Genomic DNA, 21,116 nt, shown 5'->3' with positions numbered 1-21,116 from the left:
CATCAGGGCATGCGAAGGTTCTCGGCACCCCCAGGAGAGGTGGGAACGCTCTCTCTGCGGCCGCCTGGCTCCCAGGCTGTTTCTCCCCGGGGTGCCGCTGCCCGCCGCTCTCCCGGAGAACTCGGGTGCTCCGCGAACGCCGCCCCTGTCCCAGGTGGGGGCAGCGATCCGAAGCCACCTTCCCGCACGGCCGGAGCGGCGCAGAGCCCCGACGGCTCCGGCGGCCGGGGTGCCCGTGCCCTGCCCGGCCGGGACCGCCGCTCGCTCGGCCGCCGCGGGTACCGGGGGCGCGGGGAGGGGCGCGGCGGCGGCGGGGGGGCCCGTCGGGGCGGGCAGGGCGGGAGGGAGGAGCCAGCGCGGGGGCTGAGCCTGGGCTGCGGGATGGGGCGGCAGTGAGGGTGGGCGGGTGTGCGCCGACGGGGCTCTCGCCCCGCAGCCGAGCCGCGCCGCGTCGAGCCGAGCCGCGCTCCGCTCCTCTCGCCGGTGATGCGCGGCGGCCGCACCGCCTGACCCTGCTGCCCGCTGCCATGGCGGCCCCGACCCCCGGGCGGCCGGCGGGGGTCCCGGCGGGGCTGCGGGCCGCCGCCTGGCTGCTGGCGTGCGCCGCGCTGTGCCGGGGCCGCGCCGCCGCCTGCCCGCCGCTGTGCGCCTGCAGCGGCACCACGGTGGACTGCCACGGCTCGGCCCTGCGCGCCGTGCCCCGCAGCATCCCCCGCGGCACCGAGCGCCTGTGAGTACCGCCGGGCTTTGTCCGCCGCCGCCGGGCTGCGCCGACGAGGTGCGGGAGCCCGGCGGGGCGCGGGGGCCGGGGGCTTGTCCGAGGGCGTGTGGCCAAAAGCCCGAGGGGAACGAGTGCCCCGCGGGGTGCGGAACCGCTCCGGAGCCCGAGCTCGGGAGTGCGTGCGGGAGCCCGTCCGGGGATGGAAGGGGCTGTCCGTGGCGGGGGTGGGCAGCAGCCTGTCTGCGGTGTGTGCAAGTGCCCGCCGTGCCCCCTACGGGCACAACGCGTGCAGATGCCCGTGGGGCCACGGTCGGCCGCCCTAAAGGTGCGAGTGCAAAAGCCTGGTGGGGTGGGTGATGTGCGGTGTCCCGCTACGCCCGGGGGTTGTGTGTCTGTAAATTCCGTCCAGAGGATACGTGTGCAAGGGCCTGTTGGGTGAGTTTATGTGCATCATCCCCTTCCTGAGGGAGGTGCAGTAGCCCGTCGAGGTGGAGAGCAGGGTGTGTGTGAGAGCCTGCTGGGGCAGGGTGTGTGTAGCCCTTTCTCTGTGTGAGGGTCGTGCAAGGGCTCCGGCATATGCAAGAGCCCGGGTGTGCCAGTCTTTGTGCATGTATGTGCAGCGGGGTTGGGGTTAGAGCAGTGCCCGAGGGAGTGGGCTGCTCCAGGGGGCATTTGCGCTGGGGCAGCCCAGAATGGGCTGCGTGTGTGGGTCCCACACACAGGTGTGTGGCCACCCCTCCAGTGACTTGTCACTGGGTAGCTACACAGCCACAGGGGTTCTCTGAGAGGCCCTGTCATCTGAAGCCCCTGTGCTGGGCACCCCTTTGTCCCCAGGAAGCTCTCCTGGGTGTGCTGCACATCGTGTTAGGATCAGGTCCCATTGCCCCAGCCCCTCTTGAGATTCTGTGACCAGCCTTCAGCCGTGCAGCTCACCCATCGTGAGCCAGAGCTCACTCATCCTCTCCAGTCCCCTGTGGCTGCACCTCACTGCTCATCAAATCCCTTGCCACGTCCTCAGGGGTGCTGGGAGGTGTTCCTGGCTCTCTTAGCCCCATGAGGAAGGTTTTTCTCTCACAGTCAGGTCCAGCCGGCTGTGTGGGTCCCGTGTTACCTGCTGAGCTCCCCTGAGCAGGAGGGGCCTCTGCTGCTGTGCCTGGCTGGGCAGGTCTGCCTGCCTGGGGTTCTGTGGCCAAGCAGGGAGAGCAGCATGAGCTGGACATGTCCAACCTGCTGCTGGCAGGAGGTTCCTGGCACACAGGAACAGCAGGAGAGCCGGGCTGTCCCCAGCCTGTCCCTTCTGCTCAGCAGCAGCAGGTGCCCCATCCCAGTAGCTGCAATGGACCACGGTGGCACAGGAGCTGTCTGGCCCTGGGGCAGGCTGCCCCCACATCCCCCTTGCCGTGCAGGGAAGTGTTGAGCTGCTGTCTCCTTGGGCAGCAGAGCTGCAGGACATGTTCCAGGACAGCCACAGAGTGCTCCTGTCCCTGTGCCCTGCTGTTTGCAGCTCCTGGGGTTTGACTGTGCCCTTTGCCTGCAGATGGAAGGACTGCATGCATGGACTGCAGAGAGCCTGGCAGCTGCCAGGGCTGCACCCAGCATGCAGCATCAAGAACTCTGCAGGATACCACTTTAGAGGAGTTTTCTTTTCTCCCACCATAATTATCCTCATACAAATGATTATTACCCAGCACGGCAACCAGGCTGCCGTGAGTTGCTATCCCATAGACCAAGTTTATGAGGTCTGAGACAGGATCCCCTTTCTGCTGTGCCCAGGGCAGAGGGAAGGTTTATGCACAGCCTGCACCAGCCCTTTCTGTCTCTTGGAGAGCTTAATGGGGTCCATGGCATCAGCTCTCCATCCATGCAGCTGGGTGCAGGGTCCTGGGGTGGGTTGGCATTGAGTGCCCAGCTCTGCCCACATCCAGCCCCTTGCTCAGCACTGCTCAAATGAAGCAATGCTGCAGTGAGCTAATGGAGGATGCCCTGTTGGGTGTCTCACTCCTGCTCTGGCAGGGCATCTCTCCTGCTCTGGAGGTGTGTCCTGCTTGCTGTGTCCCATTCTGCCTCCCCTGACCTGGTCCTCCATGCCTGCTGCCATTCAGCAGCATTGGGTTTTCTGGATTTTAATGCAGCTGGTGCTGCCGGATCTTCTGTCTGGAGTGAGCTAGACATGCTTGCTCTCTCGTGGGTGTTGTCTGCTGGATAACTACTTCCTGCTGTTTTGCACACCCATGCAGGTGCTGGAGGGTGTCTGTGCAGAGCAGGTCTATCTCCTAGCAGTGAACTCCTGCTGTAACAGCTCGTAAGTGAGTTTCAATTCCCTGTAAGCAGGCTGCAGCCTTGCAGTCTGCAGCTCCTCCGTGTTCGATGGAGCAAGGTCAGCAGGCAGCCACAGGGGAGCCTGCAGCAGGGGCTGTGCCAGGACTTGCTCTCTCCAGGGGTCAGCTCTCTGTGGGCAGTCATCAGCCTCTCACCAGTGCCCCTCACTGCATGCCTCTTTTCCCAAGCCCTGAGAGCACAGCACGAGCAATGCCAACCTCACCACGGATCCCACAGTGGCAGTGAGCAGGGATGTCCCTGCTGTTGAATTTCTTGCCTGTTGTGTGCCAGTGCAGTGTTTAGAGCCTCCAGGCTTTCTCCAGCCTCCCACCTGGCTGGGCCCCATGGGTCAAGCCCCTGGGCAGGGCAGCTAGGCCTGCTGGCACTGCCATTGTGGGGACTCAGGCAGCAGCGTGCTGTGATGAGGTGTGTGCTCTGTTGCTTTTGCAATGCAGCCTTTCCTTTGAAGAACAGGGAATTACTTGCCTTGCAGAGTCACTGCAACTTTGGAGAATCATGGGCTGGGGAAAAATTGTCTTCTGTTTCAGTTTCCCCTGTGATATCACCCTGATGAGTGCTCTGCTGCTGGGAGAGAGTAAGGGCTGCAGATGTGTCTAGGATGGACCATGAGTGATGGTTGCGTGGGGGGACACAGGACCCCTCTTGCCTTGTACCAGGGCACAGCACACTGATCCCTAAGTGCCTTTTAGTCTGCAGCCCAACAGAGATGGGCGTTGTGCACCTGCCCTCTGGCTGGATCAGGGCTGAGCAAGGTGGGAAGCAGCAAAGTCTCTGGGCACTTTTCACAGATGCCTGTGTTCCTGCCTACACTTCTGGCAAGCACAACAGAGGCCTGAAGGCTTTGTAGGCAGGATGGGGTGATAATCCTCCAGCACTACGGTGTTATCTGCTTCCAGGAGTCCCTCAGGCCTCAGCCACCAGAGAAGAGTTGTGGGAGAAGGTCACAATTTCCTTCCCCATTTGCTTGCTTTTCTTTCTTTTTTCCTTTGAAAGTGTCTCTGAAGAGCAGACTGCCTTGTTGGGGAGGTGGATAGCTCTCCCCATGCCAGCAGGATCAGTGCAAATTTGCCACTGTCAAATGGCAGCTTCCAGCCCAGCTCTTTGCTTGTAGGGGATGAATTGGCTGTGATGGCCTGTCACTCTTTTCTGCTATTGAATTTTTTGGCTGACAATTGAGAGTTGCCCCACTTGCCCCTTTTGCCTCCTCTCTGATGAGCTGAACATCATCCCCCATCTCAGTGGGGGCTGTGCTGTGTCCCTCCCCCCATGTGGAAGGCAGCAGAGTTGGGTTTGGGGGTCCCCATCACTGCACCCCTCTTGGCTCTGGCTTTTCCTTTCCAGAGTCTCTGGCCTCAGCATTTAATGGGGCTTCTGTTTGCCTTGTTCCCAGACTTTGGGGGTTTGTCTGTGCTGAAATGGGCCCCATGCAGTCTGTAGCCAGGCTGCCATCCCTGTGTCTGCATTGGTGGAGGGAAGGGGTGCTGAGCCACAGCCTTTTGGTGTGGGAGCCCCATGGCAGGGTGGCTGCACCTGGAGCACTCCTGCATACTGCCCAACCATCCCCTGCCAAAATTCCAGCAGCAAGCTCTAGTCCAGAGCATGTTTAACACATTCACCTGCATCTACCTCTCACCAGTTAATCAAAATGTCTTGCAGCAGCCAGGCTGGTGTATCACAGCAGCACTCCTGCATTCCACTCCAGTTGTTGGGCTGCCTCTCCTTTCAGAGGCTTCAGGCAATGCTCCTTCTTAGGAAGCACCTTGAGGAAGTCAACCTCTCCTTTCCCTGAAGTGGCCAGGCAAGTTCCCAGTGAGCAGTCTGGTTGCAGAGGGTCTGTGCAGGCTCTGCAGAGCTCTGGAGCAGCATGCAGGACCTTGGTCCAGCCAGGGCAGTGCTTGGCTGGCCCTGCAGCCCTCAGCTCTCAAGAGATATAGTGCTGGGCACTGGGAGGATGCAGGATGGCTTGGGAAGGTAGCCTGCCCAGCCCACCGCAGTGGCTTCCTTGGGAGCCTTCCTGGACAGAGGAAATTTGCAATTCTATTCCAATTTCTCCCTTCAGCTACGTCCAAGGCAGATGCTGTCTATATATTGCCATGGTAACGCTGCGTTCTCACTCTCTATGGAATTGCATGCTGGAAAAATATTAGTTTAAAAAACTATGTCGTGTTTGTATTGACTGAAGTGGAGGCTGATAGTGGAGGATCTATTGTCCCCAGGTTGGGAAAAGTCACAAGTAACAGGCAATAAAGCCAGGCAGATTGGCCTCTGGTGACCACTTCTCACCCCACACAGCAATTGCTTCCCTATAAACCCTTCCCTGGCTCTGTTTTATTGCATCCTTTAAAACAGATATTTTTGCCTTAAATGTGCTGCCGCTTTGGTCCTCCAGAATGATGCATTGTGCTAACAGCAGTTCCTTGCTGCTGAGGTGGGAGCAAGGAAGGGGAGCTGTTTCCAGCTTTAATTGTGGGTCTCCCACGGGCACCTTCCAATGCTGTTGCTGCTGTGCCCAGGTCCCAGGGTGGGCTGGGCATGGTGGCCACGGTGCCAGTGCAGGGCAGCACACACAGAACCAGCCCAGTTACAGAAAGGGACTCCAACAGGATGTGCATTTGCTTTGAGTTTCATTCTCCCCTGCTTCATTGCTTCCTATCAAAACTCTGGCTGGCAGAAGAGTGAGCAGCTATAGAAGGCTGAGGATGCAGGAGGGACCCCCACAGGGCAGCAGAACCTGCAGCCTGGGGGAGCAGAAGGGATTTGGGGTATCACCAGGGTGGTGTGGACAGGAATGGGTGTCCTGTCCAGGGCAAGGTGTACAAGCCCATGACCTCCCACTGAAGAGGGGCTTCTCCTGTATCCTTGCTCTGATTTGCTCTCTGAAAGATGTGGAGGAGAGTACTGGAGCAGGACAGGCATGAGGGAACCAAGGGAGCCTGCCTTTGTCTTGTTTCTGAGTCCTTCATGGTTCCCTGCCCACTCCAGAGGTGCTTGGTGCTGCAGATGCATCCTCTTGGTCTTCATTGCTACTGAAATAACCTTTTATAAAACCTGAGAGGCAAGGAGACATTTCTCTGTGTGTTTTACTGAAAAGCAGTAAAACCGCAGAGTTGTGTGTTAGCAAATGGCCTCATCCCAGGGGATTCAGACCCAGATCACTGCTCCCTGGCAGGCTTCCAGTGCGAGGAGCTCCAAGGCCAGCTCCAGCAGCTGGCCCCTGTCCCTGCTCGAGGAACAGCCAGGGATGGCAGTGGTAGGAGTGGGGAGAGGAGCAGAGGATTTCCTGCTGTACAGCACCAGGATGCCAGTTAGCAATGGGAGCAGTAAGGATAGCCGGGTCCTTGGGGCCATGGCACTGCTGGGAGTGAGAAGGAAATGGGGTGGGATGAGGGGACCTCTCCATGGTGTTGCTGTGGGGTTGGCCCAAGGCTGTCCCCACAAGAATCATCTCAGACCTCCCTGCTACATTCAGGCTCTGAGGCTGTGCTGACTGCCTGCTTCCCCAGCATGCATTTTGGATGCACTTGCTGCTCAAAATAGCAGAGGCAAGTGTCCTATGGGGGAGAGAGGCTGCTAGAGGAGGAAGATCAGAAAAAGGGAAGATTAATTTTTAAAGCGATGCAGCCAAGGAGCAGCCCTGGGCACCAAGAGTGAGAGAGATGCAAGCTCCTAGTCCTGGATATTTCTTGGTTGGAGGAAGCCCTACATCCCAAATGGGATTCTCCAGGATACCCATCTGGAATTGAGTAGGCATCTATAACTGGGCAGTTCAGGTGCACTTGTCCTCTCATCCCTGGTATGAGCACTCCAGGAGGGAGAAGCCAAAGAGGTTTTGCTGTGGGACATGCAAAGTGGAACTCAATTCAGTGAGTGGCAGGATGCAGCCTGAGGGCTGGGCAGCCTCCCCTGCCCTGGGAAGCAGAGGAGCTAGAGAGCAGCCCCTCATCAGGCTACTCAGCACAGCATAAAAAGCCAAATTTCGTGGCTATCCCAGAAAATCTGTTCTCTTGGCTGAGTCTCAGTTTCCACATTTGTGATACACAAATGCCCTGCTGCCTTTTCGCTCTCCCACTGGGGTTCAGGGAGGTTATTTATTAATTTTTAACCTGAAGGTGGTACACCACAATGCTGTGTGAGCGTAAAGCATTCCCTGACTGCGAGCAGCTAATGGCTGTGGCATGAAAACCCCAGAGAGAAGTTAGGAGAACAGAAAGCCTTTGCATCCTCACTGTTACTTGCATGATCGATGCTGTTTGTAATGCTTAAAGATCTGTCGTGATGCTAACCTGCTGTAGAGCCTCCTGTGCTGTGGGGCCATGGCTGTGCTTGGGGCTGGGGTACCCTTTGGCTAAGGGCAGTGATTCCCAGATGAGCCCCAGAGCTGCTCTTGGCTCTGCTGGTTGGGCACCTGCAGGCAGCTGGTAGGGCTGGTGCTGGGTGAGTGACACCCTGAAGGGACTTCCACATATCCCTTGGGCACCTTTGCTCTTCTTGAGGGCTCTGGTCAGAACAGGGATGGAAAAGGAGAAGAAGGTGCTGAGCCCCTTGTGCAGCTGTGTGAGCCCAGGATGTGTGTGTGACCAGTGTCCCCTCCCTGAGCAGTGGCAGCAGCACCCTGTAATTCCCTGGTACTGGAGGGGATGGAGTTAGCACCCAGCCATGACCATATGGGCTCCAGAGAGCTGGTGAATGTGGTGCTGTGCTGGAGGGGACCAGCTCTTGCAGGACTGGAAAGGGCCTCTGCCCCACATTTCCTTGTTTGAGCAGCTCAGTGAGTCTGTGCTGGGGCTAAGTTACATTCAAGCAGCCGGGTGAAATCTTGAGAAGACTTGAAAAATGCAATAAAAGTGTGGGATGAAAGGTTGCAGCTGCTCTGTCCCCAGTGCTGAGCACAGGGGTCAGTCTGGAGTCTAAGCCTCATCCCAGTTTCCATTAGCAGTCTGTGTGATGGGACATGAGCTGCTTCTGACAGTGGCAGATGCCACCAGGCTGGGGGAGATGCAGGAGGGCTGGAGAACAGGCTGAGGTTTCAGAGTGGCCTTGGTGAATGGGAGGAACGAGCTGACAGGAAGGAGGTTGATGCCTGGGGACTCAAGGAAAGTGTTGGTGGGAGGCAGTCACCAGAAGCACAGATGTGGAATGGAGCACAAACAGAGCCCTGCCAGTCAGAGAGGCCCTGAGGGAGAGCTGTGCCCTTGGGCTGGGGGATTGCTGTGGGAAAGAGGCCTGCAGGGGCAAGGGTGCAACCGGATCTCTGCACCATGGTGGCCTGGGCAGGCAGAGATGGGGTTCGTGTGCTGTGGGAGGGGTTCAGGTCAGAATTTTGATAATGGTGCTGGAATAAGGCACAGGGTAGTGTCAGTGCCTGTCCTTGAAGGAGCAGTGTGTGCATCTGCCTGGATTGATGGAGGGTGGCAGAGGCACTGCTGTGGGGTGTGTGACCTTCCAGCCTTCATTTCTCTGCTTCCCTGATTATTATCTGGCACTGCCGGCTCCAGCTGGGGTCAGGGCTCAGGGATGAGGGCTGTGGAGCTGCTGGGAGGGGAGCCATGCCCTTGGGGGCCGGTGCTCTGAGGCAAGGGCAGGGAAGGCAGAGCAGTGGAGATCGTCGAGGAGGGACAGATCTCATGGACAATACACGGACCAGCCCCACCGGGCACCAGGGCAGGGGCAGCCCTTGCAGCAGGCACCACAGGAGCACTGATCCTTCTCCAGCAGCCCCTGCAGTCACTGCCCAGAGCTGTGGGCACCTGCTCTGTGCTGGCCCTGATGGGCCAGGGCACATTTTGGTGGTGGTGGGTGCAAATGCAGGAATCCATCTCACAGACTTTCCCTCTGCATTCTTTAAAGCGGGATTCCAGGGAGCAGAGCAGGATTTCTGCCTCAGCAGGAGAGCAGAGCTGAGCTGAGCCACAAGGACAGGAGTCACATGTGTGCTGAATAGCTGATGCTTTGCAAGAGTAGGGATCCTGGGATTGCGCTGTCTGCTCCTTCCTGCTCCTGATAAATCAGTGCCCAGGGAAATATCATTCATGTTGGCTGTATTTAATAAATTAACTCTCAGCATTTGTGCTCTCTGAGGTTGTTACTGAGTTAGTGTAGCTCCAAACCCTGCAAAGGGAAAAGACACATCAGACCCCCTGGGAATGGATAAGCCATCCAAAGCTAGAAACCAAATATAAACCCAGACTATGCAAATCCAGTCTAACGAACCCTGCTGCAGCACAGACATCCCATCTGGGAGTGGGATGATCCACAGGCAATGTAGCAAAGGGACTGATTGTTTTAATGACTTTCCTCTTCCCAGGGAGAAATGGGAGGGGGGTTTCTGAAATTTGAGGGTTGCAAATGAAAATCTGCTGCCTCTCCATCAGCAGTGTGAGATTTGGGTCTGGTGGGGCAGAGGAAAGCAGCCTGAATGAACTTGAGAATGCTTTCTGGTGTTAAATCTTTTGAATTAGCGAGGAAAGAGCACGCCTTGTGTTTCTGCTTTCAAGTCATAGTCTAGAAATACAACCAATCTGCTGGGCAGCTCCCCAGACACATCAGTCCTTATTGAAGCTCTGCTGTGTGGAGCAGGGCAGAGTGTTTTGCTTCACTAGGAAAGGGCATGGAGGCAGTGGGTGAGCAGCTGAGCAGCAGGGATCCGGCTTTCTGGGCACTGCAGACTGTAATTTATCTCCATGAGGAACTGAACGGGGTTCAGAGGGGAAAAATGTCATGAAGTTAAATGGCAGTGTTGCCTCGGCATCCTTACAAATAAGTTTTACCTGCTGTTCGTTCCCATCTGGGTTGCAAAGGCCATCATTTACCTGAACAAAGGCATGGAAGGATGCTGGGAGCAGTTGTCAGGGAGCACAGAGAGCCAGTTCCTGAGCAAGGAGGACTGTCAGGGGGCCCTGAGACACAGCCCCACTTGGGGATTGCCACCAGCCCCACTGCTGAAGTTCCCCGAGGATGCTCTGCAAGCACGCAGGGAGCAGAGGCTGGGCTGTGTGGGCAGCAGAGCCCAGGGTAGCTGGTCCTGGCAGTGCCTTCTGGTGCTGCAGTCTTTGGGCTGCACTGACCCAGCAGATGCCTTGGAGAGAGGGCAGAGCCTGGTTTTGGCATGTGCAGGGACTGGCTGTGTTTAGTCCGTGGCTTCCGTGGCTCTTTGGTGTTTCTTCATGTTCCCATGCTCTGCCTCTGGCTAAGGCTCTGGGATGCTGGTGCCCCGAGGACAGCACCACCCTGGGCTGTGCAGGCTGAGGCCTAAGTCCTGCCTTTCAGGTTGGGCAGTTCTAAATCAAGCCCCTCTGCTTTGTCCCTCTGCAGTGCTGGAGATGTCTCAACTTCCAGTCACACATTGTACTGGAATTGCACTCTGGCTGCACAGCCAGAGTAATGTGAGGTATGTTTAAAGGAAGGTGACATGGGAGTCCTGCTGGGAACCCTCCCTCACAGGAGCTCGAATGGGTGCCATTACCTCCACCTTGGTCCCCAGCCTGGCCCTGGGGATCTGCTAGGCAATCTTCTTTGCCAAGGAACCTTTAGGACATTTGGAGAAAATGTCCTAAACCCACTCCTGAAGCTGTGATTTCTCCCTGCCCTTAGCTGACTCTGGGGTTGTGGTCCATCAGGAGGTGGGCGCACAGCTGTACATACCAAACGACCCCCTTTGTGGTGACAAATGTCCCTGAAACGTGTGACACACCCCAGAGCTTGGTGCCTGGGATTTACAGCCTGACTGACCACGGCTTTTGCTCCCACTCAGGGGGTCAGCTCCTTCTGATCTGGAGACCCGTCCCCGGCAGCCCGCTGTGCTCTCTGCGAGCCGGTCGGACTGGGAGCCGTGGGGCTGCAGAGCCCAATTGTGGGTTTCAGTTTAATCACTGGGGCTGAGGAACCTCTATTCATTCCGGCTCGCATTCATCTGTGTCCTAGTAACGCTGCTCTCCCAACCTCCTTCCCAGCGCGGCGCACACGGCTGGATAATGGCAGGAGCCCGGCAATCGCGGGGCTGAATAGCGCTGTAATTACGGGGCTGTAATGGCGAGCTGGAACTCATTAGCCATTATCAGCCGTTCCAGCGGGACAATGGCAGCACCCCGGGGTGCGCGGCTGCGCTGCTGCCCCCGCTGGCCCTACAAGCTGCTCGGCGGCCCCGGGGCCGGCCCGCCGCTGACCTTGGCCCCCGCACGGCTGCAGAACCCGGTGGAGGGGAGCTTTGGCTCTGGATGGGAGTGATGGGCTGTGTATTCAGCCAGCCATGTGACGTGAGGCATTCCTGCTCCCTGCTCCCGCTGTCAGGGCTCAGGAAGTTACAGACCCCTCCGCGGGGCTGCCCGAGCACCCCAAGCTGCTCCATAGTGGCACTCTCCTGTCTCTTTCCTTCCCTGGCTCCAGCCGCTCATCCTTCACTTGACTGACTTCTCCTCCCGTAGTTTATTGGTTTCCCTTTGTTTTTTGTGTCCATGTTCAGGGACAGGAGCCCTCCCTGGGCTCTGCCTTGGCGTAGGCACCCTCCATGCCCAGCACATGCCTTGGGCAGGTTGGCTGATGGCAAGGAGCAAATGCTGCTGTGCTTTGTGATGTCTCCTGCAATAGGGGGCTGCACAGAGATCCCCAGCTCTGCAGACTGTGGGTCCCAGGGCTGATGGTCCTGCTTTTCCCTCAGTAATCACACCCTGTAATGCAGAAAGGCACTGCAAAGCTGACTGCGAGGTGCAAATCTCGGCAGCTTCTGGCTTGATGTATTTTAAAGCAGGATAATCCTAGCAGGAGCGTGCTGGAGAGCATGGCTGAGGAGAGCTGGGGAAGGTGTAACCAGCAGGCTGGGAGAGAGGTCCTGTGTGTCCAGGAGTGGGACACGTTGTCCTGATGCTCAGCAGAGCCTGGGCAGGACCCAGGCCATGAGTGGGTGTAGGTACCCCTTATTTCCACCAGCAGAATGAGCAAGGAGGGGCGGCATCTTCTTCCTGGCTGCATTGCCTGTCCCTGTGCTCACCCAGGGCTTTTGAAGGAGAGAGTGATGCCACAAAGCAGCTTGTCCTGTGCAAGCTTCTCTTGGCAGGTGAAACCTGAGTGTGGTAGAAGGTGTGAAATGGCTGTGCACTGAACCGGTTGTGATGCAAGGATAATGGCAGGAGCCATTATCATGTAAGTGTCACTTACACTTTTAAGTGTCTTGCAGCTGGGTATTTGCAGGGATCCTGCTGTTCTGGGGACTTTTGTTTGTTTCTTGTTACCCCTAAACAACTCTAGATGCGTTTGGGATGACCCTAGCAGGTGTTAGCTACATTTGCAGAAAGGGGTGACGTGTATCCCGGGGGGGCATCTGGAACGGGAACAGGGAGGAGCCAGAGAGTCCCTTCCTCTTGTTGCCTTATGGTCCATGAAAGATGCCAGCTTACACAGGCACAGCCAGGTTCTGTGTGCCCAGCACTGCTGGTCATTGAGGATGAGGGTCCTCTCTGGAGTCAGGGGTCATTCCTGGGGCCTGGTGAGGGGACACAGAATTGCACCAGCCCCTACTGTCCTTTGGGCCCTGCCTGCCGTTTTTGGAGAGGTACTGGGGAGGCCCAGTGCTTGGCTGCCTCTTGAGCGCTTCCTCGCTAATTTCTACCCATTCTCTCCGCAGGGAGCTCAATGGCAACAACATAACACGAATCAACAAGAATGACTTTGCCGGGCTGAAGCAGCTCCGTGTCCTGTGAGTTCCTGATGTGGGGCCAGATGCTCCCACCTTGGTGGATACTGTGCTTGGTTTGTGGCCCCTCCTAGGGCTGCTGGAGTTAGCCTCTTTCTGTGGGCCTCAGCCAGCAGGGCTGGAGGGTGTTGTGCTGGGCTGAGCCTGGTGGATTTCCAGCTGGGAGACAGTGGGAAGGGTCTGGGTTGTGCTGCGGGGATAATGGGAGTGAGGTGCCCTGGGTCAAAAGAAGCAGTGGGGGCACTGGGGACCACTTTTGCAGAAAGCTGACCCCTTCTCTCTGCAGGCAGCTGATGGAAAACCAGATCAGCGTGGTGGAGCGTGGGGCGTTTGATGACATGAAGGAGCTTGAGCGGCTGTGAGTGTCTGGTCATGGAGGGAGGTTGGTGAGGGGCTGCTGGATTTATGGCAGAGAGCATCCTTTCCTTTTTCCCTTAAACCCTAATGTATCAGTGCTGCCTGACTTCAAACAGCTTCTCTTCTGCGTGGCAGTGGTATTTTACAGTTTGGGAAGCACACCTATTTCTGTTTCTATAGATCTTAGAGTCCTTTCTGATGCTTTTGAAGTGAGGAGCAGGTTAAACACAAATTACTTTTGCTGTATCAGCTGTGTCCTGTATGTTAGCAAGGGAGCTGTAAGTTCTGGTCCAGCACTCAGTAAAATAGCTCAGCAGTTTAAAAATCCCAAGCTGCTCGAGCAAATATGAGGAGCTGAGCAGAGCAGCAGGTTAAGAGCGCAGTTAAGCAGCAGTCAGCAGTTAACAGCTTGGATTCCTCTCTGCATGTAATTACAACATTGTGAGTGGGCCTATTAGTGCCCCGTGGTTGTCCCTGCCTGGGATTGTGGTGAGCAGGATGGGGCTGTCCTTGCCAGGTGGGATGCTCTGCTCTATTGGCCTCTCTGAGCGAGCCAAAATGCCCAGCTCTGCGTGGTGCATCCAGCTGGGCTGCAGATGGGGTCATTGCTTTGTACTCCCAACCCTGACCCTTTTCTTCTGTCCCTGCAGACGGCTGAACCGCAACCAGCTGCACACCCTGCCCGAGCTTCTCTTCCAGAACAACCAGGCGCTGTCGCGGCTGTAAGTGCCCTCTGTGCCCGCAGGGCTCTCTTGGGGACTGCTGTGGGCTCACCTGGGGACTGCCATGGGGTTGGGAGGGACCCTGATGCCTCGGGAGGGTGCTGCTCCTGGGGGGGTGTGCTGGTGGTTAGGGTGTGTTGTGCCAGTCAGGGCTCTGGCAGGGGAATGCTCCCTGTTTCTGTGTGAGCCGAGCATGCAGCAAGGTGGGAAATGGGCTGTGACTTGCAGGGGACTGAGACTGGCAGTGTTAAGGATGTCCTTGTAACACATGGGGATATGGGATGAGGTGCTGGCAGTCTGGGCCAGGTCTGGCATCGCAGAGTTGAGCTGTGCCTGTGCAGTGTCAGGATGAGAGGTGCTGAGAGCTCCTCTCTCCTCCCTGCGTGTGGATCACGGGCTTTGGAGCAGGGCTCCCTTACACACCTGCCCAGGTTCTCCTGAAAGGAGGGTGAAAGAGGTAACTTTCCAGAGACCTCCATGGGGCACAGAGAGCCCCACAACCCTGCTCAAGAGCTGCTTCTCTCTAGGTGTCTGGAGAAGGAGGGGGGAGCCCTGCCCAGGGCAGATCCAGCCCTTCATGCCTGCTGCCCTCTCCTCGCATTGCTCTACATGTCCCCATCCCTGCCTGTCCCTCTGCACCTGCAGAAACAACTCCAGGGCCTGTTTCTTGCTGTGCAAGCCCCAGCTCCACAGATCTCTCTGCTCCTCCTCCCTCTGTGCAGCAGCAGGCTGCTTGGGAGGGCTGCTAGGGTTTTGATAAATATTCTCTGTTCCATATTGGGTTTCCCTTGCCTGGGGCTGTTTTGCTCAGGCAATGGTGCTTTCAGCAGTGCCAGCATTGTTCAAACAAAGTGTTTACAGGCTCTCAGCTATGTCAGGCACTACATACATTGGGAAGGGTGCTGTGAGGAGCAGAGGGTGCGTGTCAGACTGGGGCTGGGTGCTCTCCATCACTCAGAGAAGCAGCTTATACCCTGTGGATTTGGGTGATGGTTGCCAGGACACAAGCTTTCTGCTTGCAGCATCTTGTATCTCCATTGATCAGCTGTGACATGAGGATGCCAGGTCCCTGCTGAGGCAAGGCAGGAATGGATGAAATAACTGTCTGTGCTGAGACATTCCCAGGACAGGCATGGCCATGTTGGGGCCAGGCAGCCCTGCCTGTGCTGTCAGGCTGTGGCTGAACCACTTTGTTCCAACAGTGCCAGGGAGTCAGTCCCAGAGTCCAGCCTGGGGTGGGTAATGAAGGGTTAAAACGCTGTGTGGGTTGCCAGTATGGGATGTGTGAAGTGGTGGACAGGTGCCAAAGATGGGTCTAGGTAATGGCAGCTGGTAGCACAGGCGTTCCATTAATTATCAAATGGCATTTGTTGAGCTCAGCTGTGCCATGTCATGGCGCCAGCAAGGGCCCAAACTCCTCCAGCCACCCATTGCATAACAGAAACACAGGCCAGAGAATAATTTTACAAATATTGCTGTTTCCTTTTTAATCTTCTCTAGATTTTAATACCAGACTCTTTCAACAAGCAAACCCTAACAATTCATTGTGGAGTTGCAGAAGAGCAGCATGTGTGTCTCCTACACATACAGAGTGCCAGGCTTGTGTGGAGCCAGGACTGTGCCTCGGGGTGCAGGGGCCTGCACACAACCTGAGAGTTTAAGAGGGCTGTGCAAGGTGTTCCTTCTAGCCACCTCATGTTTAGGTGCATTTCAACCTCCTCCTGTTGTTTTACTGCTTACTGCAATGTGGGGGTTATTTCAAACCTTTTCCCTCCCACCCTATTTTGAAGTTGTTTTCTGGTCATTTCTGTCATGGCAAACTGCCTGGATACTGGACACAGGATGCCTGGAAAAGCACCTGGAGCTTTTCTTGTTCAATCTAGGGCTGTGTGCACAGGCTCAGATTTTGCAGCTCCTCAACTATAGCTGGTGCCACGTCTTGGGTACTTTTGTGTTTGTGTTTAGCTTTGATGTGTGCTTGGAGCAGAGGGTCCCTGTGATGAGCGGTGGGACTGGGGACAGGGGACACTCTGAGCCACCCTCCAGCCTCCTCTGCAGCAGGTTCCCCCACACACATTTATGAGAGTAGGGGTGCAGCATTGGGGTCTGCCCAGAGGGAGACTAGGAGCCAGTGTCCTGGCAGATCCTCGAGTTCTGCATTTGTTCAACAGAGCCCATGTGCCAGAGGACCTGCTGCTCCCTCTCCTTGGTTGCTGAGGTGCTCAGGGGGATGGCAGGGCAGGGGGTGCCCTGGGTGGCTTGTCTAGACACACATGCTGGCTTAGCAGGAGGTGGGATCTGGACCAGTGCTAGGCCAGCCAGTGCGGGAGGTCATAAGGACACTCTTAAATTGCTGCAAACCCGGGTCAGGCTACAGGGATATGAGTCAGTGGGGAACAGGTTTAAGCTAAATTGAAATCAGCTCTCCTTGAGCGAAACTGGAGCCTCCCCATTGGGCTTTGCACTTGTTTAACTGCTGAAATGGATCTGGGGTGGCCTCACTGCTCAAGACCCTTTCCCTGCCCAGAAACAGGCCAGGACCTGTGCTGGTCTGGGAAAACAAGGCTCTTACCAGCACCATTTTCTTGCAAACCCTGATCTCCAGATCACTTTCAACAAACAGGCTTCCCCTTGACCTGCTGACTGCAGCCACCCATGGCATGCTTCTCGAGTTCAGGAGTCCTTGCTAGCTCCTCATGTCCTCACAACATTGTACTGGCAGGTCTTGAATTAGCAAAAACTGACTGAATTAGTCAGGCTGAGATCTGAGGCTGTCTGGTGGCAGCTGAAGCAGAAAGCCAGGGGTGGATTGCAGGAGCTGCTGGGGGTTACTTAGATGAGTGCTGGCCTGGGTGCTCTAGCCTTTTCTAGTCATAGTCTTGATGGATCTTTCTCAGCACATCAGTTACACAGAAGACGAAGACAAGTCTGTTGAATTAGGGTATGTGATACCCACAGAGCAGTTTCCCACTGTACCTTTCCTGCTGAACCTGATGAAAATTTTTCAGGAGCATAAGAAGAGTCCCTGAGGTTCAGGCTGGGATGGAGAGCTCTTTGTGCACCTCCTGAGTGTCAGAGCCTCATCCACGTTGTGGTACTTTGTGGTCTCCCAGCCCGGCTCGAGCTACAATTAGTTACATGGAAGTTGGCTGTAAAGAGCATTTGTGCATCGGGATAATGGAAAGGGTTGGAGTTAAACCTGATCCATAGGGGCTTAAATAAACTGGGGAATGGCAGCAAAGGGCCAACGGGAAGCAAACCTCAAATGAGGGCATGGGGGAGGTGAGACGCCTGGAGAGGAATGTTTTCCCCTTGGAATTTGGAAATATTGAGCTGACGCCTGCCCAGAGCCCATTTCAGTCTGAGATAGTGGGGGTGGTCCTTGGCAGTGGGGCCAGGAGGCAGGGGGACTCCCTGCATGGCTCCTTTATTTATGTGTGGATAACTCATTAAGCAGTGCTGGTGGCTGGAAGTGGTGCTGAGCTGAGGTTTCGCTGGAGAGTGCCTGACCTCAGTGACCCATTCTCAAACTGGGTTTAATTAAACTGTCAGCACTGGACGGAAGAACAAAGCTTTGTGGGCTCAAGGGGGAGAGCCAGGGTCCCCCAGCAGCTCACTGGGGAAAAGCACATCTCCTGCGACGAGGAGGGGTGATAAAAAGAAGGATCTTTCCTTCCAGTGAGAATTACGCAGGCAAGAAAGTGACCTCTTCTATTGCAGTGCCTGCTGTTGGTCCCCAGTGTGCCACAGCCATACACATCAGCAGTGGTGTTCCAGTACAGCCCTGATGCACACCAGGAGCCAAGGGGATGCTGGTAGATCTTCTTTTACCATCTCTCCCAAGCTGGCAGGAGTTGGGGTTTTTTTCCCAACAGCCCCCAACAGAAAAAGCAAGCAGAGTTTCTCTCTGCTTCCTTGTGGGGGTGAAGGATGAAATAGGAGTTTTGTAACACTCTCTCTCTTCTCTGCTCAGCTCCCCTTAAAACTTCCTCTTGAAGCTGTTTCCAAGTCCCTTGGGGGTTCTGGATTGGGGATGCAAGGAGGAGAGAGGAGTCTGGAATGGCTGTAGCAGCAGGGTGAGGACAAAAATGCTGCGGGCGCATCATCAGGGAGGCAAAGACGTGGGCTGTTGAAATGTGCTAAAGGCAGCCAGGATGGCTATAAATAAATAGTTTTCTCCAAGGGAAGCCGAGCTGATGCGAGGGAGGAGAGGAGCAGTGGGTGCTTAGCTGTGAGGAGCTCTGGGGAGTAGCTCCTGCAGGGGAGTCACAATCCCAGATGGCTGCATCCCCATGGGAGCAGCTGCCCAGTGGTTTCCCTCAGCAAAAGCTGCAGTAGCTGCTCCTTGCTCAGGCAGAATGGGAGCTGAGAGAGAGTGAGCAGAGAGTAGGGGGGAAAAAGTCTTGTCTCCAGAAGGAGGGAGATTTAGGACAGGGGCAACAGACTGTCAGTTTGTGTCGGACCCATGCCAGCTAAAATGGTGAAGGAGATGGTGCCACATCTTAGCTGGCAGCCAAGCCCAGGGGGAAGGGCTGCCATGCTGCTCTCAGTCTGTAAGGGCAGGGGCTCCCTAGAAACAGCATTAACATCTCAATCAGGGCTGGTGACTTTCTGAGCCGGGGATATGTGAAATGTTGTAGGAGCTGGGGGGATTGTCATGCTCCGTGAGACTCTTCTGTGGCCAGATCCTGCAGAGGAATAGTGAAGCTCTATGGCTGCCTCTGTCTGGGAGCTGATAGAAGGACCAGGGGCTGGTCCAGACCCACCGTGGACCCAGGGCTATTTAAAGGGAGTTTTGAGCTGAGTGGCAGAGAGCACCACAGCTGGATGTGCTGCCTGGTGAGGAGAGGTGATATTATGGAAAGCCCTGGGGCAGGTTCCTCTCACCACCCCTACATTTGGCTAAACCCAGCCCTAATTGCCTTTAGAAAAGCAGGCAGAGAAAAATGGAGGGCTGCTAAATAACTTGAGAAAATGCAAATGACATCCTTCAAGAAGGAGAGGATCACAACCACGCCAGAGGAAGCTGTGAGCTGAGTAGTAGCAAAACAGGGTGACAAGTGAAAAAGGAGCTGTCAGAGAAAGGAATAACAAAACAGGCCCCGCTCAGATGGGGCTGGCTGCGCGTGGGAGGTGTTGCTTGCGAGACTGTACCAGTGACCATTCCTCTTGGGGCTGCACCAGGAAAGCCCCCAGAGAGGGAAGGCAGGGATTAGGGGAAAAATGTGTTCTTGGTGATGGCTGGATAAAGGAGTGGTGCTGTGCCCCCACAGTGGGTAGTCATGGTGGTGCCAGGTGGGAGGTGTGGTGCCAGGTGGGGACGCTCTCTGGGGAGTGCATGTGCCACAGCTTTGCTCCCTCCCAGTGGGGGAGACTTGCCTGAGCCCCGTTTTCAATTTAGTGGGGGATATTTGGTGCCTGCCTGCTGGTTGGCTCCCTGGAAATGCTGTCACTGTGGCGGGCTGGCTCTGGCTGTGCCCTGGCTCTCCTGTGCCAGACACCCACCCCCATGTCCCACAGTCACTCCTGTTGTGGCTTTGGTTGAGGTTCACTCCTTGCAGCAAGGTTTGTGCTGGTTCTGGAGCTCAGCAAGTGCCCAGGAGCCTGCAGCTGCTGTGTGGGAAGGGGCCTGTCGGCACAGCCTTGTGTTTTCATCTTTCCCTGCTGGAGCAGGGTTGCTTTGGCTCCCCAGGCACATGCCCCTTTGCTCTTGGCACAGATGTGCATGTGCTGATGTTCTGTGCAGAGGTCTGCGGTCCAAGAGCAAAGTGCCAAGCTCAGAGCAGAGAGCAGCTTTCCTGGAGCAAACCTCCCTGCTTCCCCTTCCCCAGCATCCCTCATTTTGTCCCAGCTCCCCCTCTAGCAGCATCCCCCTCCCCTTGCCGGTGAGGGCCAAGTGTCCCCGCTGTCACCATGCCCACGTTTTGGACTCCGGGTGCCGCACCCCATCGCGCTCCCCAACAAAGCTCCTTCTGTTGGGGACAGAGCAGGGCTGGGGGGGCCAGGCGGGGCTGTGTCCCCCCGAATACCAATGAGGAGGGGCAGCGTGTTTACCCCTGGAGCTGGGGGGAGGGGGGAGCTGTGGGGTCTGTGTGCTGCAAGACACCCCCCCACACCAGCTGGGGGGAAGGGGAAGGGAGGCCTCTCTGCAGCCCCCGGGAACAAAGAGTCAGTGTGGCTCGTGACAGCTCTAAGGAAACGCAGGGAAACAAATGTGCCACTAATAGGTGGGGAGGTTACCTAGGGAAGGATGCTGCCAGGCGGGCGGGCGGCCAGCCCCCTCCCCGGCGGGCTGCCAGGCGCTGAGGGGCTGCTCCTGGCACCCCAGCCTTGGCAGGGCTCAGGGGGCTGCAGGAGGGCCAAGCTGAGGCAGGCTGATATGTCCTTGTGCTTCTGCTCCATGGGGACAGAATCCTTACAGATACCTCTGGGACTTTGTGCTGGGTAACCCTGCTGGAAAGGAGCACCCTTGTGCGGGGAGCTGCTCACTGCCTGCTGCTCTTCTTCTTCCTCCATCATTAATGTGCCACAGATCTCAGCTTTTTTGGGGGGGAGGGCAGTAAGACCGCCTGGGGGATCCTGAGTGCAGACAACCTCAAAGCCTCACAAATTAAACACATTCTTAAGATCTCTTCATATTTGAGCATTTCCATAAGCATTTCGGGACTTGACCCGCAGTCTCCAGAGGCACAGGAGTGCTGGGGTGAGGGTAACAGCCATGGCCCAGCCTACAGACAAGCAGCCTCCCTCCTTGCCTCCCACCAGCCTGGGCCCCGTCCTGCTCAGGGACGCCCTTGCTCTGTTCTGTGTCATTATCTGCCAGCGAGCCGGGGCTGCCAGGAGCGGGCATTGCCAGACGGCTGCCTGGAGATAATCTGCCCCGTTCCCTCCATGCACCCCGTTGTGCTCCTGACTCACGGCCGGCTCCACTTTTCTGGCTCTTGAGACGCTTCCAGGGTTTCCCTGGCAATGCACAGGGTCAAGCCCCACTCCTGGGGCTCTCTCCTTGAGCCACTGGTTCTGCTGGCCCACCCTCTGTCTTGCTTTGGGTGCAGGCTTGGATTTGGGGTTTGTAATGTTATTAAAGCGAAAGTCTGTGGTGAGGTGCAGCTTTCAGCCCCCTGCCCCTTTCAGCAAAGTCCTCTCCTCCACATGGCATCATGCAGAGCATCCCTGTCCAGCTTCCCAGTGGCACACTGGCAAATGGGAATTTGCAGCCCATGGGAAAAAGCAATGAAAAATCAAGTCTTCCTAAAGCTGAGCAGCAGTGCTAATTACACAGCTATTAAAA

General features: G+C 56.5%; 1 protein-coding gene across 1 annotated transcript in view; it reads left to right on the top strand.

The window, feature by feature from the left end:
- Nucleotides 1-527: 527 nt before the first annotated feature.
- Nucleotides 528-21,116, top strand: part of SLIT1 (slit guidance ligand 1) — a 60,967-nt gene continuing 40,378 nt past the window's right edge. The window contains exons 1-4 of the mRNA XM_059477123.1: nucleotides 528-730; nucleotides 12,678-12,749; nucleotides 13,033-13,104; nucleotides 13,754-13,825. Of these exons, the coding sequence (XP_059333106.1) occupies nucleotides 528-730; nucleotides 12,678-12,749; nucleotides 13,033-13,104; nucleotides 13,754-13,825 (419 nt within the window). The remainder of the gene's footprint in view (nucleotides 731-12,677; nucleotides 12,750-13,032; nucleotides 13,105-13,753; nucleotides 13,826-21,116) is intronic.

This window comes from Ammospiza nelsoni, chromosome 8 (assembly GCF_027579445.1).
Source record: "Ammospiza nelsoni isolate bAmmNel1 chromosome 8, bAmmNel1.pri, whole genome shotgun sequence".
Lineage (NCBI taxonomy): Eukaryota > Metazoa > Chordata > Aves > Passeriformes > Passerellidae > Ammospiza > Ammospiza nelsoni.
This window is presented reverse-complemented; position numbering and strand designations above follow the sequence as displayed.